Source organism: Ambystoma mexicanum, chromosome 12 (assembly GCF_040938575.1).
Source record: "Ambystoma mexicanum isolate Mex_15411 chromosome 12, UKY_AmexF1_1, whole genome shotgun sequence".
Lineage (NCBI taxonomy): Eukaryota > Metazoa > Chordata > Amphibia > Caudata > Ambystomatidae > Ambystoma > Ambystoma mexicanum.
The window spans coordinates 1,039,821,676-1,039,846,801 of record NC_090936.1 but is presented as its reverse complement, the minus strand read 5'-3'; the positions used below and the strand labels follow the sequence as shown (position 1 = coordinate 1,039,846,801).

At 45.5% G+C, this 25,126-nt stretch overlaps 1 protein-coding gene across 1 annotated transcript in view; it reads left to right on the top strand.

Moving 5' to 3' along the window:
- FSCN3 (fascin actin-bundling protein 3) overlaps window positions 1-25,126 on the top strand; it is a 476,374-nt gene that overhangs the window by 65,272 nt on the left and 385,976 nt on the right. Inside the window, exon 2 of the mRNA XM_069629566.1 lies at window positions 13,717-14,413. Within this exon, the coding sequence (XP_069485667.1) occupies window positions 13,717-14,413 (697 nt within the window). The remainder of the gene's footprint in view (window positions 1-13,716; window positions 14,414-25,126) is intronic.

The following is a 25,126-nucleotide window of genomic DNA, read 5'->3' as shown; positions in this document are numbered from 1 at the left end:
ATCCAGAGTTGCCATTGGAAACTTTGCAGCGGACCCCATAATAGTACCCATTGGAGTCCCCCAGGGATCCTGCCTCCCCCCACCCTCTATAATGCATATACTAAACTTTTATTCTCAGCCTTAGATGATATGGGTGTCATTTACACCGATTTCGCAGATGACACACAGATCCTCATCCCTATTACAGGCGACTACACCCAAGACACCCTCACCATTAATAAAGTTTACTCCATAATCCAAAACTGGATGGCCCTGACCTGTCTCTGCCTAAATGATGAGAAAACGGAGGTCCTCATTGTGGGCTCCCAAAAAAGAATAAGCACCCTCCACCCGGACTACTCTCACATTAATATCGACGGTACCCGGATCCCAGTACTTAAACAAGTCAAAACGTTAGGTATCTACATTGACGCCAACCTGTCCATGCATAAACAAATAGCAGCCCTTTCCTCGTCCACACCCTACACAGCAAAACTTATTGCACTCAGTCGCCAATTTCTCACCCCTGTAAATTGCATCACCCTGGCTAGAGCCCTAATCCTAACAAAACTAGATTACGGTAACGTCCTCTTCTGTAACGCTCACCTGATTCCCACGGAGGCGCTGATCTTGGCAGGAAGGTGTCTGTGACTCGAAAGGTGATGTGCAGAACCCGATGGGCTTCTGGGGTCGAACCTCTTCGCACTGTGTGTCGAACTCGTAGGGTGAGGTTTCTGCAGGTGAAAGAATATGGGGGTTAATGGTCTGGGTTGTTCAATGTCCCTCTTCCTCTCTCTCCCTCTCCGTAGAGCCCCCAGGTCAACGTGCTCACCTTAGATAGGTGAATGCTGGGCTCTCCATCTGCGTCTGGTGCAGGCCGCTGTTGCCAGTTCGTTCACTGGTGAAACATAGGCCTCTTGGACTCAGAAGACCGTTACCGTCGTTAACTGCACGAGCGGTGAGTTTCCAGACACCTTTTTAGTCTTTATAGTCTTTAGGTGCAAGGCTCGTTAACATTGAACAGGACTTCGTATAATGCTTTTCTCCCTTTTGTCTTGCAGGACTCTTGAGGAAGATGGAGTGAAGCGCCTGGAAATGCGTGAGTAAATGCAAGCGCTCTAACTGTCTTTTCCTTGCAGCGTAGGTCGTGCTGAAGAGCAGGCGTTCTATTGCGAAGAGCGCGATGGGCGTAAGTAAATACCTGTCTAATGTCTCTTCTTTTGTCTTTCAGAAGTTGGTTTGCAGCGCCGGAGTCCGCGGAATGTCCGTAAGTAGAAACAATGCTTTTATCTCCGCAGGCGGCGATGCAGTGTGAAGAAATCCAGAATTCACAGAGTGCCGGTAAGTAGTGACAATGCTTTTGTCTTCGCAGGCGGAGGTGCAGCGTGCCGAAAATGACCGCAGCCGATGGATCAGGTGAGTAGCACTGCGAGTTAAGGCTGCCTTGCTAAACTGCTGTTTCTTGTCTCTGCAGGTGCTGCTGTCGACTGGATGCAGGAATGGTGAGTATGCTTCTTGCAGATTCAGGATGCAGGAATGGTGAGTATGATTCTTGCAGATTCGGGATCGTAAGAAGAAAGGCTGGAACAGACTCGGTGAGCGCTCTGCTGCAGATGCAGAATAACGCGAAGCACGTTTCGTCTATCGGGTGTGGTTTAAATAGCCTTGGAGTGATGAGGCGTCTTCCTCCACGGCCCCGCCTAGGTAAGAAAAGAGTTCCAGTTCCAGAAGCTTTCCAGTGCTGAATCCAGGGAGTGGAGCTTGCCCCACCCAGGTAAGAAAGTAGTTCCTGTTCACAGAGGACTTCTAAGAGGCTGGTAAGTAAGCAGCATGGTCTGCTGCAGGTAAGTCCACCCAAGCATCTGCACACATATTATGAGACCGATGATTCTGATGAGCCTGGTGCCACCGACGCCAGGACAAGGTCCAAAAGGTCCCCGTGGGGACCGGCTGGTGCCTAGGATTAGGGTTAGGGGCCTGCTTCCAAGGACGTTGGGCTGGTCCTGGCTCCTTGGAAGCAGTGATCATGACATCTTCCTAGGAACTTCCAAAACCAATTTAAACAAAATCCAATTACTACAGAATAAAGCCCTCAGAGCGGCTTTAGGGATAAAGAAATCTGAACATATATCCAGCACTAGAAGAGAAAACCACTGGCTGCCAATTGAAGCAAGGATCATATTCAAAACCCTTAGTATCGTCTACAAATGTACCACCAACAAAGCGCCCAGCTACCTCAACAACTCCATTAAAAAAAAATGTCATGTAGGTCGCTGAGATCTAATAATCTGGCCCTCTTAGAAGTTCCTCAATACAAATACAGCAGAGCAGGAGGAAGTAGTTTCAAAGTTCTAGCCCCTTCGCATTGGAACGCACTACCTCTGAGTATCAAAAACAAGGATTCCTTACGAAAATTCAAAAAAGCATTGAAAACCTGGTTATTCAATAAATATTAACCGCTCACGCCCTACCCTCCCATGACCAACTACACTGCTTAGGGCAGCCGCTGTACTGCAAATAAGGCTGAAACAAAATGGGAAGGGCTAACTGACCAATTGGAATCTGGTATATGACTACATGATATCTTGTAACCTATGTATAAAGAAAAATGTATTATTTGTAATGTAACTGCAACATTGTATAATAATGAGTTTAACTCTCCTGTATCTTTCGCCGTGATACCCTAGGGTCTGGGCGAGTAACAAATGTAATTAATAAATAAATAAATAAATAAATAAATAAGAACCTGAAGCATGTCCTAAAGAAGTTAGTAGTGGCAGATGGCCTAAACTTGTAGATCATGACACCTAGGGCCCTTTTTGCCGTCCATAAAACGCCACAATCTTCAACATGATTTTCCCCCTTCACCTTGTTGTATGGCCAAGAGCCGCGTGATGTCCTTGGCATGTTACTGGAGACTTGGGAAGAACGGGAGAAAGCCTCCTTGCCCCTTTCCCAAACTGCCCAACGGTTGAAGGACCATATAGCTCCTGTCAGAACCATATTTGAGACTCATATGTACAAGGTACAAGGAAATTAAAGACCTACCATTATAAGAAGGCTATGCTTAATGTAATTTTCCATTGGACAAAGGGTTTTCATTCTCCTTCCATCATCAGAGAATAAGATGTTGTCCAAATGGTACGATCCATAAGAGGAGACAGAGAAAATATGATTATCAAGTCTCCCAACCCAATAGAAGAATTAATACCCATATTTATCATGTAAACCTCCTCAAGGAGTGGAGAGAGAATACTGTTGTGAATTCTACAGTAATATCAACTACCCTGTTGGCTGACGAATCAGACAAAAACTCCCTGATTCATCCCCTCCTGTCCCAAAATCAGAGGGAAGATCTGTTAGACTTACTAGAACAATTTCCTGATGTCTTTAAATCTGAGCCAGGAAGAGTCAAAGGGTTTTCTTATTACATCCGGACATCCCCAGGAAAAGTGGTCCATTTGAAACCCTACTGGATCCCAGAAGCCAGAAAGTGTATATTCATAGAAGAGGTGGAAAATATGTTGAGATCAGACATCATCGAGTCATCTCAGAGCCCTTGGTTCTCTCTGATAGTACTTGTTGCCAAGCCAGATCAATCGTGGAGGTTCTGCATTGAGTTTGGGAGGGTGTGTAAGGGAGAATTCTCCAAAATGGCTAATTTCTCTTACCTACTGAGTCCCTCAGCAGCTTTGCTGGATTTCTAGGATTTATTTATTTCACCTGGTAAGAGTGTGAGCCTTTTTTCCCACTCTTACATGTGTTTTGCTGTGTGTGTTTAACTATTTTGTGTTCATAGACTATGGAGCCTCACCTACTCCTTAGGCATCATCATTTTACTGTGTGTGTTACACAGCACCTTCAGTGCAGTGACACAGGGTTGTCTTTTAGACTTCCCAAACTCAGACTTAATTTTCTGGGACTGACTACTGTCTCCCACAACATGTAAAGTTGCCATTGACTTTAATAGTCTTTTTAAATCCACATGTCCAGTACAAACTATCTTAAATAGAGTACTGGAAAGGGTTACTAGTTATCCCTTTTGTCTGTTTGTCATGGAACATTGTTTTGTTCTCTTTTCATTAAGATTTGGCTGGTGGCAGTGGTAACTACCCTATTTTTCATACTGCAGTTATTTTAAATAGCCTTGGTATTGTTTTAGGCTATCTTGGTAGCCTCAAACGTAAACCCGCTGGACCATATTTAATTTTAAACGGTTCCGGCTGGGTTTATTCCCCATTTCTTCTTGTAAAGTCTTTCTCGTGTTTTTCTCTGTGCGCCAAGCCAGGTTTGGTTCCTTTGTTCGCCGACCTTTTGCGGGCTTCACAGTAGCCTTCCTTAGGCGCCTGTATGTCTGAGGGGGACAGGATGTGAGGGAGCGGTTTGAGACTCCCTGCACAGAGTCTCCTTGGAGACCCATGTCACACTCTGGTATGATTGGCTGTGGTGATTGACAGCCAGGCTGGGTGAATGGGGGAAAAACTGCATTAAAAGTAGGTATCTGGGACTGAGAAGGCAGAGTCGCCACTGGATCGAGAGAACTGACGGGAAGCTGACAGAAGAGGACCTCTACCACGACTGAACCTCCTGGTGAAGCCCCGCTGCGGGTCCGAATCTCCAAACTTCGATGACAGGGAAGATCTGCAAGGAATCTTCTCCCCTTGAGCTGGTGGGAACAACCAGTTTGCCAAACTGCAAGCCAGGCCTCTCTCCTCTGGTCGAATTTGCTGTGCACAGCTACAGTGAACTGGATAGCCAGGAAGGTCGGACCCTGCTTGGGTTTTAAGGAGCGCACCTTTTACTTGTCGCTTTGCTCCGCTGCTGGTTTCTTCCCTGGGCAGTGCAGGACTCTCCAGTCTTCCTCCTTCTTGTCAGTCCGACAGTCGCTTCAGGAACCGTGATCCTGCAAGACCTGCCAGGAATGTCTGCCTCAGCTACAGCATTCCTCTGCTCCAAAGGTACTGTGCTAATCCGGTTGTTCGTTTCATCCAGCCGCAGTGACAGTGTGTGAAATCTTTCGCCAATCCGAGGGCTTGTCCTTCTCTATTCTTTAAAGTAACTTTTCGTCCAACCAACTTCGTTCTGAACTCTTGGCAAAGACTTAACCGCGAACTACCCTGAACTGTGTGATCCTCTGCAAAGACATTGGTCCATTGACTTTGGCCCTGGCCTCTTGGTTTGATTTCCTCACTGTAGTTCCTTTTTCTAGATTGCCCTGCTTATTTACTTGTTGTTGCTGCTCAACTTCTGTCTAACTTTGTCTTTCCCTTCCTTCTAAATTACTGGAGTGCCATTTTGCTCACACGTCATTTTGAGCCTAACTTGTCCAGAATCTATTGGGTGTGGTGTGGTGTATTAGAATCGTAATTTTTCAATTGCTTGATAATAGTGAAATGTTTATTAACTGATGTGTAATAAATGTATATTCTTTTCCTCAGAAACTTTGAGTCAGTGTTTGTTTGAATCATAGTAATTGCTGTCCTTTGTGTAACTATTGATACTGCTCACTTTACTCTTCAGGTAAGTCTGGCTGCTCAGCCATCGCTACCACTTTACTGTGTAGTACAGGCTTGTACCAAAGGTGAATTTGTACTGTCACTTGTAGTCCTAATTGTGTGTGGTGTTCCCAAAGGGTACTGCAAATAATTCTGCCTAACACTGGTGTACAGCGGTGAGGATCAAGTATAGTGGTTGCACTTAGAGTGCTGCTATTACCTTGGATCAACTAACCACAAGGCTAAACATCACTAAAAAGCAACATTAATCATGTCTGATATGGAAAGCTACAGTCAGGAGACCCTCCTTAGTTAAACTGTGGATTATCTGAAAAATCTGTGTAGAGAAAGGAATCTCTCTGTTAAAGGCAAAAAGTCTGAATTGATTGAAAGGTTGCTAGAGAAACAAAGTCTGGAGGGTGGGTCTGCAATACCTGACACCTCAGCAAATGTGGAAAATGATGAGGATGATAATATGACTATTATTGATGAGTTAGATGAAACAGGTGTGTCCCACAATGTAGGCCTCACTGCTCCTTTACCTGCTCAGCAACCTCAACCTTTGTCCACTGGGACCTCTACAGGTCCTACACTCAGTCCTGAATTCATTGCTCTAGAAAAGATGAGGCTTGAATTGGAATTCAAACGTTTAAATGCTCAAACTGAACAAAAGCATCAATAACTTAAGCTCAGAGAAATGTAGCTGAACCATGTCTTAGAAATGAAAAGTTGTCTATTGAAAATGTTTCTGGAATGCCAGGAGAGAAATGTTGTGCTAGTAATATGCACAAAAAGACAAGGAGTGCCAGGATTCAGTAGCAACGCAAATCGCTTACCTCCATTGGCCCTAGTATACTTAATGCAGTGACTCCGGGATGGGGAGGGCACTACCATCCCGGTGGAACACTAGACCCTTAAGTTTAGTTTGTATAGGAAGGCACCGGAGAGCACCATGTTGTAGGATATATCCTTTGAACGGGCAAACGTTTCCACTGCTTCCAATAGGACCAGGTAGGGAAAACATTCCTGACAGATACTGGCAAGTCCCTGTTAATCCAGAGGACATGGAGAAATGCGCTTTTTCCACCCCATAGGACTCTTTCAGTTCAAGGTATTACCCTTTGGGCTACACATGGCCTCTGCTATCATTCAAAGGTTAATGGACGAAGTCCTTCGACCTTACTCCTCTTTTTGCTGAGATTATATCGATGATATAATCATTCATAGGAACACATGGGAAGAACATCTACACCATCTGTACCTGGTTACCAGAGCTTTGAGGAAAGCCGGGTTCCCAGCCAATCCGAAAAAGTGTCACTTGGCACAGTCAGCCGTCAAGTATCTTGGATTATTTGTTGGTAATGGGCTGATTCAACCACAGAGTGAGAAGCGGAAAGCTGTCCAGAAAACTCCAGTTCCCAGAACCAAGAAAGCTCTAAGAGCCTTTTTGAGGCTAGTGGAGTACTATAGGCGAAGTATTCGCAGTTACTTCTCCATTACATCTTGTCTCACTGATAAGCTTAAGAATGTAGAACCCCAAAAGATGTAGTGGAGAGATGAAGCTCAGCTATATTTTGACAAACTCAAACCCTTTTGCTGCAATTAACCGGTGTTGAAGGTGGCAGACTTTAACAAAGAGTTAATTTTACAGACGGACACTTCACATGTTGGTTTGGGGGCTGTCCTTTCACAAGTCCACGATAGCCTAGAACACCCCATACTTTTAATCAGTAGAAAACTATAACCATCAGGAAAGAACTAGGCCACTATTGAATTGGAGACCATGGCTATACAGTGGACAGTCCCATATTTTAAATACTACCTCACCGGCAGGAAGCTTAGATTGGTACCAGCTCACTCTCCATTGACATGGAAGAACCTCTGCAAAGACACCAATGCACGGGTCATGCGCTGGTTCTTAGATATGCAGCCTGTGAAAAATCGGAAGGTGTCTCACCTGCTAGTCCCTGTGGATCTGTCATCCAGGTGGCCAGGACACGGCCATCGCTTTTGGATCCATTTCCTGGGGATAGACCAGTGTGGGAGGATCACCTGGATGAGGGGTCTTCGGGCAGTAGAAGTGGGACACCGGAGGGTGAGACACAGTATCCACCTCCTTGTAACACATTTGCCCATTTTACCAGGTAGGATACCTAGGAACTCAAACCCCCCCCCTTTCCCGACACAAACACTTTCTCACGGATAGTTCACCGTGAGTGACAACAGACTAACTCCAGAGCCTTATACCTGACATGTCCCAACACCATGGTCAGGCAATTACGGATCATTACACACACCTGACTTCCATCACACTTCCCCACACAGATACAGGACTGAGCATGACAGCACACTCTGAGCGAGGCAAAACACAAGAGGAAACAGCAGTTCCAAGATGGCAGTTTAATACAAGGAAAAAGACAGCGAGACCGGAGAAGGTTGCAAGATGGGAAGCACCCTTGACCTATAAAGACTGTTACTTTCATGAACCTTGGAAAGTAAGAAACCAAAATCCAGGAACTAAGGCTGATCAAACCTGCACAGTGTGTCGGAGGTACCTGGGGCTCTCCCGCTTCGATAACCAAGGTGGGGAGGAGTAATTGCTGTTGTGGTACTGACCTTGGCTCCTACAACAAAGCAGCATCCAAAAAGAAAGCAAAGCCAGTGAATCATAGAGACTGATACCAAACCAGCTTGTGCTTTGAACCAAGGTTACAAGCGACAACATTGTATAAAGAAAACAGTGTGTGAAGCGTTTGGGATAAGCGACGCTAATACAATTGAAAGCTAAAAGAAATAGATTAGCTTTGTAACTGAACTTTTGGAAACCAAGAAAAGGTACCATACACATAGTGGTCCGGCACCAGGTGGGCTCCCATTCGAAAGTCTCTGTTAGGTATCAAACTGATGCTGAGTGGGGGAGAAATATTGAGATTGAAGTGGTCATGCAACGGGTCAAGACAAACCCTGTGCACATTCGAAAGTCTTCGATAGTTTAAAGTAAATCAAAATTAGTCCAAACCTGGCTGAGGGCGACTAATTGAACCTTGTTTGAAAAGGATCTGCGCCCGGCAGAGGGGGATCCAACATTGAACTTTTACTTTTGCTTATGAAAAGGATCTGAACCCGGTGGACGGGGATCCAGGGTGAAGACCAAAGTTGAATATTGAAGAGAACATTTATGTGTTGTTTCTGGTGCAGCAGGCCCTCTGTATCAAGAGACTTGCGAGAAGTAAAGAGACTTGGACATAGAAAGTCCTGAACTGGGAAAATGTAACTGTATCCTTGTGCCGCGCAAGCCGGAGTCTGTGCTTTGCTCGAGCGACCCGCCTTGCCTGTGCTGAAAACGTGGGGAAGGGAGGCCAGCGGCCCGAGCACCCTGACATATTATTTTGTGAACACTTCTTTCTTTTTCATGAGCATTACCCCACATTATTTTGCAACTTAGTGGTAAGGATTGGCAGCAGGTTTTTTAGTATAGGCCCTTTTAATTTGACAAGACTCCACTAGGACTGCATTATTATAATTTGATGTTCGTAGATTGCTCCCATTTGTAGATTTAGGCTTAGATAGGCGTTTGTCACGCCCTTGCAAAAGTTCAGTAAACACCCTTGAACTGTGGTCACTTGTGTCTGCCTTACTATTGCCATCATGCATATTTTACAAGCCATATTGTTTTATGGTAGAACACTGAAAAGGAAGATAACAGGGAAATGTGGACTTCCTTTCCCGTTTCTCAGTAGATGCTGAGAGAACCAGCAGCACTAGGGGAAGGGTATGTGATGAATCCAATGGTGTCATCACTTGTTTCCCGGCTGTGACCTCTCCCCATGTGGCTAGGGAACTGCAGCTGCTACCTGATCTTGACCTTGGGGGAGGCTACAGGAGGGAGGATCACGTGGGGGGAGACAGACTGCGAGAGAGTAGCAGAGCACCATTGGATGAGACATGGCATCCCCCCTTTTCTTTTGAAGATACCCCATCCATGACCAATGCCATAATGGCCTTTTGTTACACCTCTCCTCATCCAACTAGGCAAACTGGCCCCCAAGATCTGAGTGTGAACCATCAATACTTGACTTACCCTCCAAAACTCATGAAAATGTCTTCTCAGACTTTACTTGCAAGTTATCAAGAGCTAACTTGCCTTCAAACACTTACATAGATTCAACATCAAGAATGGACTTCCATTGCTGTAAGTGCAAGAGTACTGGGATAAGGAAGAGGAGCCGAGTAATGCAGAGCGTAAAAGACCAAGAGTGCAGGCTGCACTCTATTTGTTGTGAGTACAGTCCTGTAACTGGGGGATTTAAATTGCAGCCACAGCTGTTCAGAGCACACTACTGGAGTGATAAAGCTGTTGCTCTCGGGACGCACAGATAGACCGTAGAGTTGCAGAGGCTGTCAATGAGTCATTCGGGAATGGGCCAGCTCCAAACCTATCCCCTGATGACTGGGGGATCACCAGTTGTGTTCAGTGCAGGCCATCTTTCCCCACGTGTCTTCGATAAACTAACCCTCTTTCATAGCGAAGAAGGGACCGGCTTGACTGTGCTCTTCTTCTTCTGAGGTTACCCTCCCAAAGGCCTCCGTTATAGCTGAATCGTTCCCTTTGGGCAAAGGCAAGATCGGGTTATGGGGTGATATCCTCAGCCTCTCTTACAGCTGGTTCCTCTCCAAATCCTATCGACCCTCTTTCTGTTTCTACTAAGGTAACCACCTGTGGGGTAGTGGATCCCCTGTGCTACAGCCTCCCCCATCTTAACTAGATAGGTTGTAGTACGATGATTATAGAGGGTCACCTTCACTTCTCTCCTGTAGTTGAGATCTACACACCCGCTGCCACCTCTAACGCCTGTCGCTAGGCGAGTCCAGACTTAGTTGCTAGTCTGATGTAGGTACCTAGTGGAGGGGCAAGACTTACACTTATTGTAATTAAAGGTCTTGGGCGGTATGGAAATATTCTGTACTTTATATACATCAAACCCAATGGACTGGGGAGTTGCTAGTGTAGGGTCTTTGACCTTCTCTGCTAATTTTGTAAATAGTAGGGGTCCCCGGCTTACATCAGCTGGCTGACATTCCACTTCTGACACCATATGTAGCGAACCATTCAAAATAATAATAAAATGCCTATCTAGCCCTACCACTATGAGGGAGGTTTGCTGCCTAAACAAATAAAAAGTAAGGGTGCTTGTCAAGTCTGAAATTAAATAGTCCCGAGTCCAAATCCTGATAGCTAACTGGACCTACCACTTAGAACATCTTAACAAAAAGAAGGAGGCCGGAGCACTAGCCTCTGTCTTTGGCTTGCCTGGCCCAGCCACTTGGATCTCTTTCCAACAGGTTTTTAAAATGTTAATCAGTGTCCCAAACACAGTTCTCAAGGATCTCCTTTCCATACGTTCGTTTTCAAAGTTTGTCAATGTCCCACAATATGGTTTACAACCTCTCTGTTTGTCAAATCTCAATTCCATATGATTCTTTCTCTACAGGAAGAAAAGGTTTTTCTAATCCAATTCCACCATTTCTGAATAGGTGCTTAGCACTGTTCTTGCTTTATACTTAACAACTGCAACCTCCAGGTTCTCTCGCTCTCCAGTTCTTACTTTGTCTCGTTCTTGGTGAGACGTCTGCCCTTTGGGTTTTCTTGGCTCCCGTAATGCATGTGGCTATCCCAGCCTAGAATATTGAAGTCTCTGGGTTTCTCGGGGCTCTCTGAAGCCTGCTGGCCTTCTAAAAGGCTTATTTCAACTTGACTTAGATAGAGTGACTGCCTGTAATGGTTTATAAGGATCCGGTAACCCTTGTGGCTTTCCCAGCCTCACCTGTCTCTGTGCCTCTCAATGGCATTACCCTTTTGGGAGCATTTGCTGCCCTGCCGCCACTCGACACGGCAGCTAATGCACTTCTCATGTGTAGCTTAGGGATCCGGGCTATCCTCTGCAATCTGGTCTCGGTGTCGGATATCGTGCCCCAGGCCCACCACGACTTCCGTGTGGTCGCACCACCAGACGTGACGGTTGCTTTTCCGTCTCTGTCCCCTGGGCTTGGCTTCTCGGTCGGTCAGGACTCCAGCCTGCCTTCTGGCCTCCGGTTAGCAATTCTCTTGCTCGCCACGCCACCACCAGTTCCACGGTCTAACATGGCTCTGGCCCTCCAGGGCATCTTTCGACAGATGCTCACATAGGAGCCTCTCTCCTCAGTATAGGCTTTTCTCTCCTCGATTCAAAGTTCCTCGTGGTTTTATGTACATCATTACAAACAAAAGGGGTATGTTGTTCTACTTGGACTGTTGCGTTCAGGTAGGATTCAACATTAGCTGAAGCCAAAGAGATTGAAGAAAGGTCACAATTTGGCAAATGAAACCAGTGTTAATAATAGTCTTTCCGATTCCCATGTAGGCGGATAAGGTGTTCTGGAGAGGGAAATCCTTACAGGAATGGGCATCCTTGTCCCCGAAAGGGGAGTTACTCCCAGTGAGGTCCCACTTGTCGAGATCCCTAGCCTTAAAGGGGGTGGCTCCCCTCTGGGGAGAAGGAACAAAAAGTCCAGATTCGTCAAACTCCCTTCATTTAATGATTATATGTGGAGGGTATCCCACTTTGAATGTAGTAAGTATACTGTTTAGGGTTTTTGTCCCTTCACTTAATCAGTATATTGAGGAAAATAGGCTACCCTAAATACATTTGAAATATTAGGATCAGGGTACCTGTCTTAATGTAATGGTTACATTGTTGTGTTATGTTACATGTTTTTAAAGTGCTAGGAAACCAAGGATATTAGAGCAATAGCAACCAAATTACATTTGGCAGAGATGGAAGTCTGGACGAAACATGTGTTTATGCACCCAAACATTATGAAAATTGTAGTGTTTCTTTCTTGTCTCATAACACTTTTATACTCCGGATCATTTCTAGGATGTCACTGGTGAAATTAAGTATGTCTGCATTTAGTGACTTCATTAGTGGTTGTATGCATTTCTGCATTTAGTGTGTACATTGCTTAGGGTATACATTTTTGCATTTGAGAAATATATTGATGAGTGTTTGCCTCCAGACATTTAAATGAGTGCATTAGAGAGGAATGCGTACTGTTCTTTATTGCTACATTGGTGAGAGTATGCCTGCTTTTATCTACTGAGTAAATTGTTGAGGCTTTGCCTCACTGAATTGAATGATGAGTACATTGGTGAAATTATGGCAGACTCTTTAATGGGCACTCTGGGGAGAATATACCCCACTCCTCTTCCTCACCTCTTCTTCTCACTTATCACACATTTTACAATTAAGGAGAGTTTTATCAATCCTCACTTGTCACATGTCCTTGTCTTATCCTCCCTGCACCTTATTCTTTCTCATCAGTCATCAACCTCCCTACTCCTTCAATCTAACTCCTCATACATTCTTTCTCCTAGTATGACCCCTCCTTCCCCACATTTGTAACAGATTGCACATTTTATGAAATTATCATTTTGCCATGCTCATTCACCCTCATTCCTTAGTCATCCTCCTTATCCATCAGGAATCCTTAACTCCTCCCACATCCTCGCCCGCCAGTCAGTGTTACCTCTGCCACTGCCTTGTTTTATGAGTACTTAGAAAGCCATTCCATTAAAATAGTGGACAGATGGACCTATTTGATAGATGAACCAATCAAAAGAAGTAGTTGAAAATCCTTGCCCTAGTGTCAGACCATGCTAACACTTGGTTGGATACTAATGTGTGGACTGATGCACAGCTTGATACACAGTGTACACTGAAATCACTTCCTTGCTCTGACCAGAGCACAGCAGAATTATGTATTGGCTTAAGCAGATATACTTAAGGGGTTACACATTAAGCCCTTAACAGAAGCTTTGGAGTTCAATTGTTTCTGTTACCTGTTTTTTCCTTTTTCCCACCACCATTTTTGGTTGATTCTTTCACCAGCAGGATTGACCAATAATGACTGACAGTTGGCTTGATTAATTGGCTTGTGTTTGATTTTGTTGCAGACTATACAACAATTCCTTACCATTGCATCAGCATATGATTTTCCCTATCTTAAATCATAATCATAACAATGTTCTGGTTTGTTTCATCATAACCTTCGATTTCAATGGTTTGTTAAAAAAGTAACATGTCTACATCTCACAGAAACAGAAGCTGTGTTATTCTGTGACCTCTTTCCTCCATTGTAGATAACAAAACGCAAGTCTTGTGGGATATGTTCAATAATAGTTTCTTGCGTGCTTCTTTTACAGGTCTGGGAGCTGACTCACCGAGGTAACCAAGGGTGTGCAGCTGTAGTGGCACTACAGAGTTGCCATGGGGACTACCTTCTTGTGGACAATGATGGAACTGTCCGGTGTGGGTACCCATCTCCTTGCCAACAGAGTCTCTTCCTGCTCAACCTCCATGCCTTTGGGGATTGGATTCTTAAGTCGATGTGCACTGAAAAGTACCTGGAGTCAGATGGGGAAAACGTCTTCTGTTGTTCCCCAAATCTCACCTGCGACCACCGTTGGATGCCGCACTTGGCCATGCACGCCCACATTGCACTTTACAACATGACTAATAATTGCTATGCTCGAGTAGATCCTACAATAGGAAAAATCTTAGTGGACCTCCCTGAGCCCTACCTGGAAGAATCTGGCTTCCTTCTGAGATTCTGCAACGGACTGTACCACCTTGAAACCTCAGACCACAAGTTTGTCTCCCGGGAGGACACACTGGAGGAGACTCCATCTTCCCTGACTGCTTTCACTTTGCACCTCAAGCCAGGCTGTGTCGCTCGCTTCAGTGATGGAAAGGGTTGCATCTTTTACCCGCAGGGTCGCCAGAGGCTCCTTTGCCTTGGGGCATGTCCCAACAACATGGAAGAATGGTTCCTTCTGAAGCGACTTCCAGCGTGGGTCTATTTGAAGGCTTGTAACAGAAGATTTGTGTCCATCGTATGTGGCAAGTATATTTAATGTTGAGTAATGCTCAGTCCCATAGTGTCCATTTTCATAGATGCAAGTATTACATTTTTGGAGATTGTGGAACTTCTTGGACTAATAGGATGGTGTGAATTGAAAAGAGTTCTTTGCTTTTGATAATATATTCTCTTACAGGGTAAACACTCATACTAGCCTGTACATACAATACAGGAATATCTCACTGAGGGGTGGTGTGTTGCAGCACCTCTTTGGTAAAATCTGAACCCCCTCCTTGTGTGTGTTGATCCAATCAGTGGAATTTGTTTTCTGGCTCTCAAATTATCCAAAGAAGGTGAGTAAAGTGTGGAAAATTCCCAGCATAAGCTTCTGCAGTATGATGAATCTTGGTGGACCCCTTCTTCTAAAAGTTCCGAATGGCAAAAAAGTTTTTTGCCATAGGGATACAAAGACTGTGAAATGAACGGACCACCTGATCCAGCAAGATAGATTTAGAACAAGGCCCAAATATAGAAGTACAACTTAATCCTATTCTCCATATATCTATATATATATATATATATATTTCTGAGGCTTGTGGAATCTGCTTAGATTCACATGCTGTGCATAGGCCGACATCTAGTGGAAGCTGCGGAGTATTAGTTTGTTTTTCGAAACTTGAAAATGGGCGTCGACACAGGGCGTGCCAGTAATACTATCCCTAGTGTGACGTTCACTGTACCCATGATCCCTCACGCATGAGGAGTAGCGTGAGTACAGATAATCCAAGCAGATAGCAAGATAGATAAGACTACCTAGCATCCATGCTCCTTCTCTCAGAGGGGAGGAAGGGTGGGTCGCATGTGAATCTAAGCAGGTACAAGCATCAGAAATACGATTACGGTGAGTAATGTATCTCTTCTGAGGCTTGTGGAATCTGCTTAGATCACATGCTGTGCATAGATTAGCGAGCAGTGTTAAAAGAAGGAGGTGGGATGTGAGAAGGGTCATGAGCAAATAAATGTCTTAGAACCGCTTGCCCCACTTGAGTATCTGTCTTGGAATGGGTGTCAATGCAGTAGTGCTGAGTAAAAGTGTGAATAGAGCTCCAAGTAGCTGCTTTGCAAATGGTGTCAAGAGGTACATTTGCAATGAAAGCCAGAGTGGCCCCAATACCTCTAGTAAAGTGGGCTCTTGGTGTGAAAGGCAGAGTTTTGTCCGAAAGAGAGTAACACAGCTAGATACAGTTAACAATCCACTTAGAGATGGCACCTTTAGAGACGCGATCTCCCTCTCTGCCTGTAGCTAAGGAGACAAACAGCTGATCTGTTTTCCTTAGCGGTCTGGTCTTGTTTACATAGTAGAGGACCGCCATACGCACATCTAGGGTGTGTAGTTTCACCTCAGCCGAGCTTTGTGGGTCTTGGAAGAAAGCCGGAAGCTCGATGGACTGCTTCACATGGAATTTAGAAATAAATTTAGGTGAGAACCTAGAGTGTGTACGTAAAACCAGTTTATCTTTATGAACTGTAAAGAATGGATCCTGCACTGACAGAGCCTGAATTTCACTGACCCTTCTTATAGATGTTATTGCTACTAAGAAGGCTGTCTTATAAGTCAGGTGTTTGAGACTGCTTTTATGCATGGGTTTGAATGGGGGGCCCATGAGTTTAGATAGCACCGCGTTAAGGTCCCATCCTGGTGGTGGGTTTGAAATAGGAGGGTGAAGTCTCTTTACTCCTTCAATGAAAGCTTTAACCACTGGTATCTTCAACCGCGACACCTTGTTATGGGATGTGGTGTATGCTGACAGCGCTGCCAGGTGTACCTTCAGTGAGTTAAATACCAGTCCTGCATCCAGCAGGTGGAGCATGTATGTGACAACTTTGGAAGGAGTGCAATCAACTGGTTTGATTTTCTTATTCTGGCACCAGATAACGAATCGTTTCCATTTGTCAAAGTAGCAGTGCCTCGTGTTTGGCTTCCTAGATTCTTTTAGGATGTCCATACATCCCATGGTCCTTCATGCGTCGAGGTCCCTCAGATTGTTTTTTATGCCATCGTAGACGGATGCTAAATTCAGAGTTCTGATTTCAGCATAACGCCATTAATTATTTCAATTACAGTTAGTTTACTCTTCCTATCCTTTCTATCTTTCTATCACCGGCTCTCGTTAATATCTTCGACAGCGGTGACGAGGAGGGCCGTCGAATAAATAACTTCCATCGACGGACCCTTTCGGCCTTGGAAGAACTCACCGGGCCTCGGCCCAAACAGTAGGGAGAGTGGGGAGGTGGACATTAGAGAATGTATTTACCCCTTTACACTCACTTTTCTCGCCTGGCTGCTATTTACTTTAACTAGGGATAGAACCCCATTCAAATTCTGCCCTAGTTTTAACAAAAAATTCCCCTGGGTAGACAAGCACCTGCTGTGCAATCTTTGTCTACCACAGGATCACGAGGAGGGCCATTGTCGAGCCTGCAAGCTCTTCAAGCCTAAAACGCTCAAGGACCAAAAGACTAAGCGCTGGGCCCATCATGCCATGCAGGCCGAAGCCGCCATGGACGTGGAGAGAACCTACAGTGATAGCAGCATTGCCGCCTCTTGGGATGGCGAAGGCGACAGGGAAACATTAGATTCCCAAGTGCAAGCCCCTGACCCCAATAGACAGGCCAGCGGCTCTGTTACGGGGAAGACATCCAGCGGCGACAGCAGTCACACTGCTCCCAGCCACCATCCAAGGGCCAAGAGTCGACACCACCATCGACCAAACGCCCACACACACCGTCAAGGGGGAGGTCCACAGAATCCCTGTCCTCTGGGTACTTGAGGTCCCAGTCGCCACATGACAGACCACGAAAGTCTCGTCTTCTGGCGTTCATCAGTGGGTTTAGAAACGGCAACTGTACTGTCTTGCCGCCGTTTCTAAACCCACTGACGAACGTCAGAAGATGAGACTTCGGTTCACTCCACTGCCGAAATTCGACACTCCTTATCGAAAACGACTAAGGGCTCCAAGAATTCGGGATTAGCCCACCTGGCAAAAAAACATGTCCTTCGAAGCCTCCTTAAGGGTAAAGATAGCAAGAAACACTCTTCTAAGACCCATCAGCCCCATAGGGAAAAATCTTCTACACCACACTGGGAAAAAGATTCTGATCCTCAGTGTCAAGTATCTCCCCAAAATCCAATGTCGATACCAAGCTCAGCTCAATGGACCTGTGAGGACATTGATAGAGTCATGAGGAGAATATCATTTATGGCAGATTTCTTTGAGAAGAACCCAGAAGCAGTCCAAAGCTTACAGGCCAACCCTCCCACTACTGCAGCCTCTTCCTCTCAGCCCCCACCTAAAACGTCACATCCTCATACCCTGCCTATCTCAGCACAACAGGACCCGGTCCTCATTGATCTGTATGACCCAATTACAGACACTGAAGACAGTTACACGATACAGGAGGGAGGAGAACAGTACTATGATGACGAGGAGGAAGATGTGTATAATATATCCTCTACCGTCAACCTAAACTCCTCAGTGGCAGATTCACCAGTGGACAATCAGCCACTGCAGAACGATATGCTCATTAAAGCAGCTGAGCACTTTCAGATACAAACCCAATAGACTCAGCTGGATAAGGACTTTGTTGAGGATAAACTGGGAGAGAGGAAATCCGTCACCCAATTTATTCCCATCTTGCAATCTATCCAGAGGAGAATACAACCTTCTCTGCAAACCCCAAACCAGACACAGGCTGTCAATCTGAGTATCGAAAAGCTCTTCCGCCCAGCTCCCACAGACCCTCTCTACATCAGGGGACATCTGAAAACGAACTCAACTAGAAAGAGGGATCGAACACCTTTAGCCTCTTCGGAGGCACCCCCAGAAAAGGAGGGCAAAAGGCGGTTCACTATGGGAAGGAAAGTGTCCACTTCAGTAGCCTTTCAGACAAGGATTTCAAATAACGCAACATTACTGGCAAGCTACAACTGCCATAAGTGGGATGAGATATCAACACTACTAGCTTCAGCTCCTGAACCCGTCAAGTCGCAACTGGCCATAGTAGCAGCAGCTGGCAAAGTAACATCCAGCTTTATTTAAATAAATAATTTAGATTCCACAGACAATGCGAGCAGGATTATCGCTGAGAGTACCATTATTAAGCGCCACGCGTGGCTGCGCCAGTCTGGTTTCAAGCAGAAAACTCAGGCATCACTCCTTAATATGCCGGTGGAACCCAACGTCCTATTTGGGAAAGCTGTAGAGGATTCCTTATAATCTGCTAAGGAGGAGTATGACTCTTTAAAATCACTGGGCCAGCTAACGAATAAGACACCAGGCCAAAGAGGCAGTAGCAATTTTCGTAGCGTTCGTGTACAAAATTCACAGAGGGGATCAGGTTAAGGACAAAGTCAGAGCTCATCCTGGGAAAACAACCAGGGTCAAGCCTCACAGTGTTTCCAGAGGGGCCAGTGTCAATCTCGTGGCCGGGGGAGGGCCTCCACTTCTAGAGGTGGAGCTGCACCTCCCAAGCAATGACCACCCGCTTCAGGTATCCTCCCATGCCTCTCCAGTAAGAGGGCGTATTACACACTTCAGCCACGCTCGGGAGGGGATCACCTTGAACAAGTGGGTGCTTTCAACTGTGGCGTGCTGTTATTGCATGGAGCTTCTTCAACGACCCCAAAACCATCCCTGTGTCAAAATATACACTCGAAGGAAGAACAACGCATCCTTCTCAAGGAGATCGCTACACTGCTTCTGAAGGACACCATAGAAATCATCCCGGTGGACCAGGTAAACAAGGGCATTTATTCAACCTACTTCCTTGTGCCAAAACAAATCCAACAATGCATCCAATATTAGACCTATGCCCTGCAAACACCTATGTCAGACCACAAAAGTTCTGCATGACAACGCTACAAGAAGTAATCCCTCTTCTAAAGCAGGGGGACTGTATGGCAACATTGGATATGAAAGATGCTTATTTTTATATTTCAATGTTCCCTGCGCACAGAAGATTCTTTCATTTCAAGATAGCAAATCAGCACTACCAATTCAAAGTGCTGCCCTTCGGAATAGCATCTGCTCCAAGGTATTCACAAAGGTACTGGTGGTGGTGGCAGCACACCTGCACAGGGAGGCAATCCCAGTGTACCCTTACCTGGACGACTGGCTGATTACGTTGGAAACACCCCAAATTTGTAGGCAAATCACTCAAAGAACTATCAACCTTCTCTTCCAATTGGGCTTCTAAATAAACAAGAAAAAATCAACCCTTGAGCCAAGCACAACCAAACGGTTCCTAGGAGCTGTGATAAACACGGAAGAAGGATTAGTCTTTCCCTCAAAGGAAAGAGTCAACATGTTACTGCAAATGCCTCATTATCAAGCCGGCCACTAGATAAGCGTATGCAAAGCTATGCATCTGCTAGGCATGATGGCATCTTGCATTTTCCTGGTCCCACACGCACGTCTGCGCATGCTCCCCTTGCAGGAGTGGTTGGCGAAACAGTGGTCTCAGGCAATCGGTCAGTGGGATGATCTAGTGAGCAAGGGAGAATCTGTTGAAGGGGAAACCCTTCAACGATCCGGCAGTGCAAGCGATAGTTAGGACAGACGCGTCACTCTCCGGGTAGGGGGTTCATCACCTTCATCACACAGCACATGGTCTGTGGAATCACGCCATGGCGCAGAACCACATCAATCTGCTGGAACTTCTGGCAGTATTCAAAGCTCTTTAAGCATTTAAATAATAGCTAACAAATCAGTCGGTACAGATCCTCACCAACAGCACTACGGCCATGTTTTACATCAACAAACAGGGGGGCACACATTCCCCAAATTGTCCAGGCTAGCACAAAAAAATTGCAAACCGGCACTCAGATGGAGGATGTTCCTATCCTCACAACATGTTCCAGGCGAACTCATCACTCTAGCCGACTCGCTGAGCAGAGATCCCCTACTAGAGGAACATGAGTGGCAACTAGTCACAGAGGTCGTAGACCACATCTTCTCTCAGTGGGTTTACCCCATGCTAGACCTGTTCGCTACAAGAGAAAACAAGCAATGCCCAGACTTCGCGTCCAGGTTCCCCCAACCAGACTTTAAGGGGAATGCCCCAACACCTCTTATGAATAAGGTGGCGAACAAGATTCACAAGAACAGATGACGCGCATCTAGTTGCTCCTATGTCGGCGAGACAACCATGGTATCAACATCTGTGCATACTAGCGAGGTGCAATCCCATCAAACTCCTGTGCCAAACCAACTTACTGACTCAACACTGGGGATTAACGGTGCACCCTCAACCTCACTCAATGAACTTGACAGCATGGCTCCTGAAGTCATAGAGTTTGGACATCTAAACCTGCCACAAAGGTGTATGGATATCCTCAAGGAGGCTTGCAAAGCAAACACCAGGCACTGTTAATTCGACAAGTGGAGGAGATTTGTAATGTTGTGTCAGTCCAAACAGATAAACCCAGTAGAGAATGTACTCCATCCCACATTCTCTATTATATGCTCCACATTTTAGACTCTGGGTCAGTATTCAACTCCATAAAGGTTCACCTGGCAGCTTTATCAGCTTACACCACCTCTCAGAGTAAAGTATTGTTGTGAAAAGTCCCAGTCATCAAAGCATTCATGGAGGGAGTAAAGAGACTTCACCCTCCGATTTCGAACCCACTGCCAGGCTGGGATCTCAATGTAGTTCTTGCAAAGCTCATGGGACCTCACTTTGAGCCTATGCACAAGACAAGTCTTAAACACCTTACATATAAAACTGCCTTCTTAGTGGCTATTACTTCCATAAGAAGAGTTAGTGAACTTCAAGCATTGTCAGTGCAGGACCCGGTCTATGTCATCCACAAGAACAAATTGGTTTTACGCACACACCCTAGGGTTTCTCCTAAGTTCATCTCCATATTTCACATAAACCAATCCATTGAGCTACCGGCCTTCTTTCAGAACCTAACCAGCTCAGCTGAGAAAAATCTCCATACGATAGATCTAAGGAGGGCGGTCCTTTACTATGTAAACATGGCCAGACGGCTCAGAAAAACAGACCAACTGTTTGTCTCCGTAGCAACAGGCAAAGAAGGGGATCGCATTTCCAAAAATGCTATCTCCAGATGGATATTCAGATGCATACAGCTCTGTTACTCATTATCAAGCATAACACTGCCTTTCACAGCAGGAGCTCACTCCAAAAGCGGTACAGGAGCTGCTTTGGCCTTTATCGCAAATGGACACCATTTGCAAAGCAGCTACATGGAGCTCAGTACATACTTTCACTCAGCATTACTGCATTGACACTCATTCCAAAGCAGATACATAGGTGGGACAAGCAGTTCTAAAACATCTATTTGCTGCTGGACCTTCTCACAACCCACCACCTTCTCCTAAAACTGCTTGCTAATCTATACATGGCATGTGATCTAAGCAGATTCCACAAGCCACAGAAGGGATACATTACTAACCGTAGTCGTATTTGTGATGCTTGTATCCGCTTAGATTTACACCCGCCCACCCTTCCTCCCCTTGGAGAGAAGGTGCATGGATGTTTATATGAGCTTTATTTGATACATATCTGCTTTGCTACACCTGTACTCACGCTACACTTCATGCTACCTCATGTCAGAAACAAAACAATCTGTGGGACCTCGACGCGTGAAGGACCATGGGTACAGTGGACGTCACAGTAGGGATAGTATTACTGGCACACCCTTTCGACGTCCCTTTTTGAATTTCAAAAACAACAACTGTAATACTCTGCAGCTTCCACTAGATGTCGGCCTCTGCATAGCATGTGAATCTAAGCAGATACAAGCATCAGAAATACGATTACGGTTTAACGTTGTTAAAGGGATGTTATGGTTAAGTTGCACTACTATGAAATTCATGAAAAAACTTTGTTAAAGGGACGTTATGGTTTAACATGGTATATCTCATGTATACAAATTAATTGTGATGTCATCTTTGATGTCCTGGGTGTTAGTCTTAGCAGTGCACGATGGTGGCGCGAGTTATGGTTGCTTAGCTTACCATAACTCCCGAATTTCTGAGGTTTTTCAGGTAACCATAACGTCCCTTTAACAATGTTTTTTCATTGAATTTAATTGATTTTTATTAGTGCAACTTAACCATAACGTCCCTTTAACAACATTTTTTCATTTAATATATGCATACATATATAATCCCTGACAAAAAGAAATTGTTGAAGGGACATTATGGTTAAGTTGCACTAGTAAAAACCTATGCAATTCAATGGACAAACGTTGTTACAGGGACGTTATAGTTACAGGTAAAATGGAAAAACCCCAGATATTCGCCAGTTATGGTAAGCTAAGCAAGCATAACTCACCCTACCACTGTCCACTGCAAGAACTAACACCCATGACATCAAAGATGACATCACAAATGTCATTGATGACATTAATGAAGCATTTAAAAAACAAAAAACGAAAAATAGCCCAAAAGCGGATTTTGCAGTGCATTTTCATTTTTTACTAGGGCAACAACACAGTGCTATTTTGCAGCGTTTTCCACTCTCCTGCTGCCTTTCTTTCATGCACATACAAATTGAAATTGTAATTTTCGACTGCAGAATCAAATGTCTCCAACATGGCTTCCAGCTTCTTTGTGCCTGTGAGGCTGTGACTCCTGAAGTGCCTTCCTCCATCGTGTAAACTGGCTGGCTGCTATTCCACCTCTATAACCAATCGGGGCACCAGCAGGTTTTAGCCAGCTCCACCCAAGGCCCACTTCTAAGGCCCTGTCAGCTTCCCTGTCTGCTTACCGGGGCGCTACATGTCGCTACTACAACAGCCTGACCTTGGGGATGCCTGCCCCCTCAGGCATGAAACTGGACTTCCGAGACTCTTTTACTTCCCTCTATTTTGGTTAATTTCCCTCCTTCTGCCTACCCTTTAAATTTCATCTCATTCACCTTCTTCTTGTTTACAACTGGTCCCCCCTTCATGCTCTCGTCTAAGCACTCACCTATAATCCTCCCTCGTTTCTTATACCTATTGTTGCCTAGCCTAAGAAATTGCTTTGAAAATAAAATGTGGGTGTTTTTGGGAAATTCAAATTTAGGTGTGTTTGGGAAAGTCACATTTGGGTGTGTTTGGGAAATTCAAATTTGGGTGTGTTTAGGTAAGCCAAATCTGGGTGTGTTTGGGAAATTCAAATTTGGGTGTGTTTGGGAAAGTCAAATTTGGGTATGTTTAGGAAAGTCAAATTTGGGTGTGTTTGGGAAAGTCTAATTTGGGTGTTTTTTTGTAAATCAAAATTTGCGGTGTTGTTTTTTTTGTTTACCTTACTTCAGCCCTCAATTGTAACCTGCTAGCCCAGTGACTGTTCCTTTCCTCCGATCTTGTATATTTCTCTTACTGCCTCATCTCTCTACCAGGCCATGGCGTTATCTGTTTCTCCTATCTTTTCCAACTGCTTCTCCATTGACTTTCCTTCCCTTCTCACTAAGTCTGGTAAGAAGAAGTTCAAAAAGGATATCTTGGCCTCTAACCCTGATCTTCCTATCGCCAACACCTACTCCAATACTTCCTCCAGACAGTCCCTCACCGACATCCTCTTTGTCGTTCCTTCGCCAGATCTATGGACTCTTCATATGATCTCTGTGCTCTGCTCCACCTCCTTATCTCCCATTAATAGCGGCACTCGCTGGGAAGTTCTCATGGCTTCCTTCGACTCCTCTAAATTTATCATTAATGCCTACCTTAATGGCACTGTCATGGTCCAAGGCCCTCAGTCCAATCTCCTCCTCTTTGATAGGTGCTTCCCTCGCCTCATCAATTTCCTCTCATCTCCTGCTGTCCACTCCTCTCCCCCCCTTGACTACCTTGCCCTCTCTCACCTCCTCCTCTGCCCCTCCTAGGGCTCTTTCTCCACCGCAGGGCATACCTCTGATCTGTACCCCTCCCGGAAGCTCTTTAAGGCTGGCAACTTTCTTCATATTGCCACTCTCAACTATCGCTCTGCTGTCAAACACTCCTCTGACATCTGCCACCTCCTTGAAGAACTAGACCTTGATGTTCTTGGTCTTACTGAGACATGGTTCACGGCCAGCTCTGTCACAAGCTTTGACACTCTCCTCCCTGATGGCTACAAGATCCTCTCTGCACCCAAATCCTCCTGGTCCGGTGGGGGGTAGCCCTGATCTTTCCTGAGTGGATTCCTGCCTCTATCATTCCCACTCAGACTTACTCCTCTTTTAAATGCCTTGTCTGTAGGCTCTCTCTCTCTCCTACCCATTCTCTTACTGTGGCTACAATCTACCGGCCTCCTGGTCAAATCACCTAATTTCTCTCTGAGTGGGCAGACCTTTCCTACTCCCTTCTGGCCTCTACCACTCAACTCCTCCTTCTCGGTGACCTCAATATCCATTTAGACTCTCCTTGTTCCTCCTATGTACTCTCCCGTGACCTCTGTGACTCCCTCTCCCTGTTTATCCTCTACTCTGGCCCGACTCACTCTGCAGGGCACACACTCGATGTCTTGATCTCCTCTGACCTCCCCCTCTCATCCCTCTGACCACTCCTCTCTCCTGAAGTGATCACTCCCTCCTCTTCTCTCACCCTTTCTTCCCCCAAGCCAAGCCTACCCCAACACTGCCACCTACCTTCTCGGACATCCAGCCCATGAAACGTGTGTCATTTGAGGCTTTTGCCGCCACCGTCTCCCCCCCTTCCACCTCTGGCTGTCTCACATCCTGACACAGCCCTGTCTCTG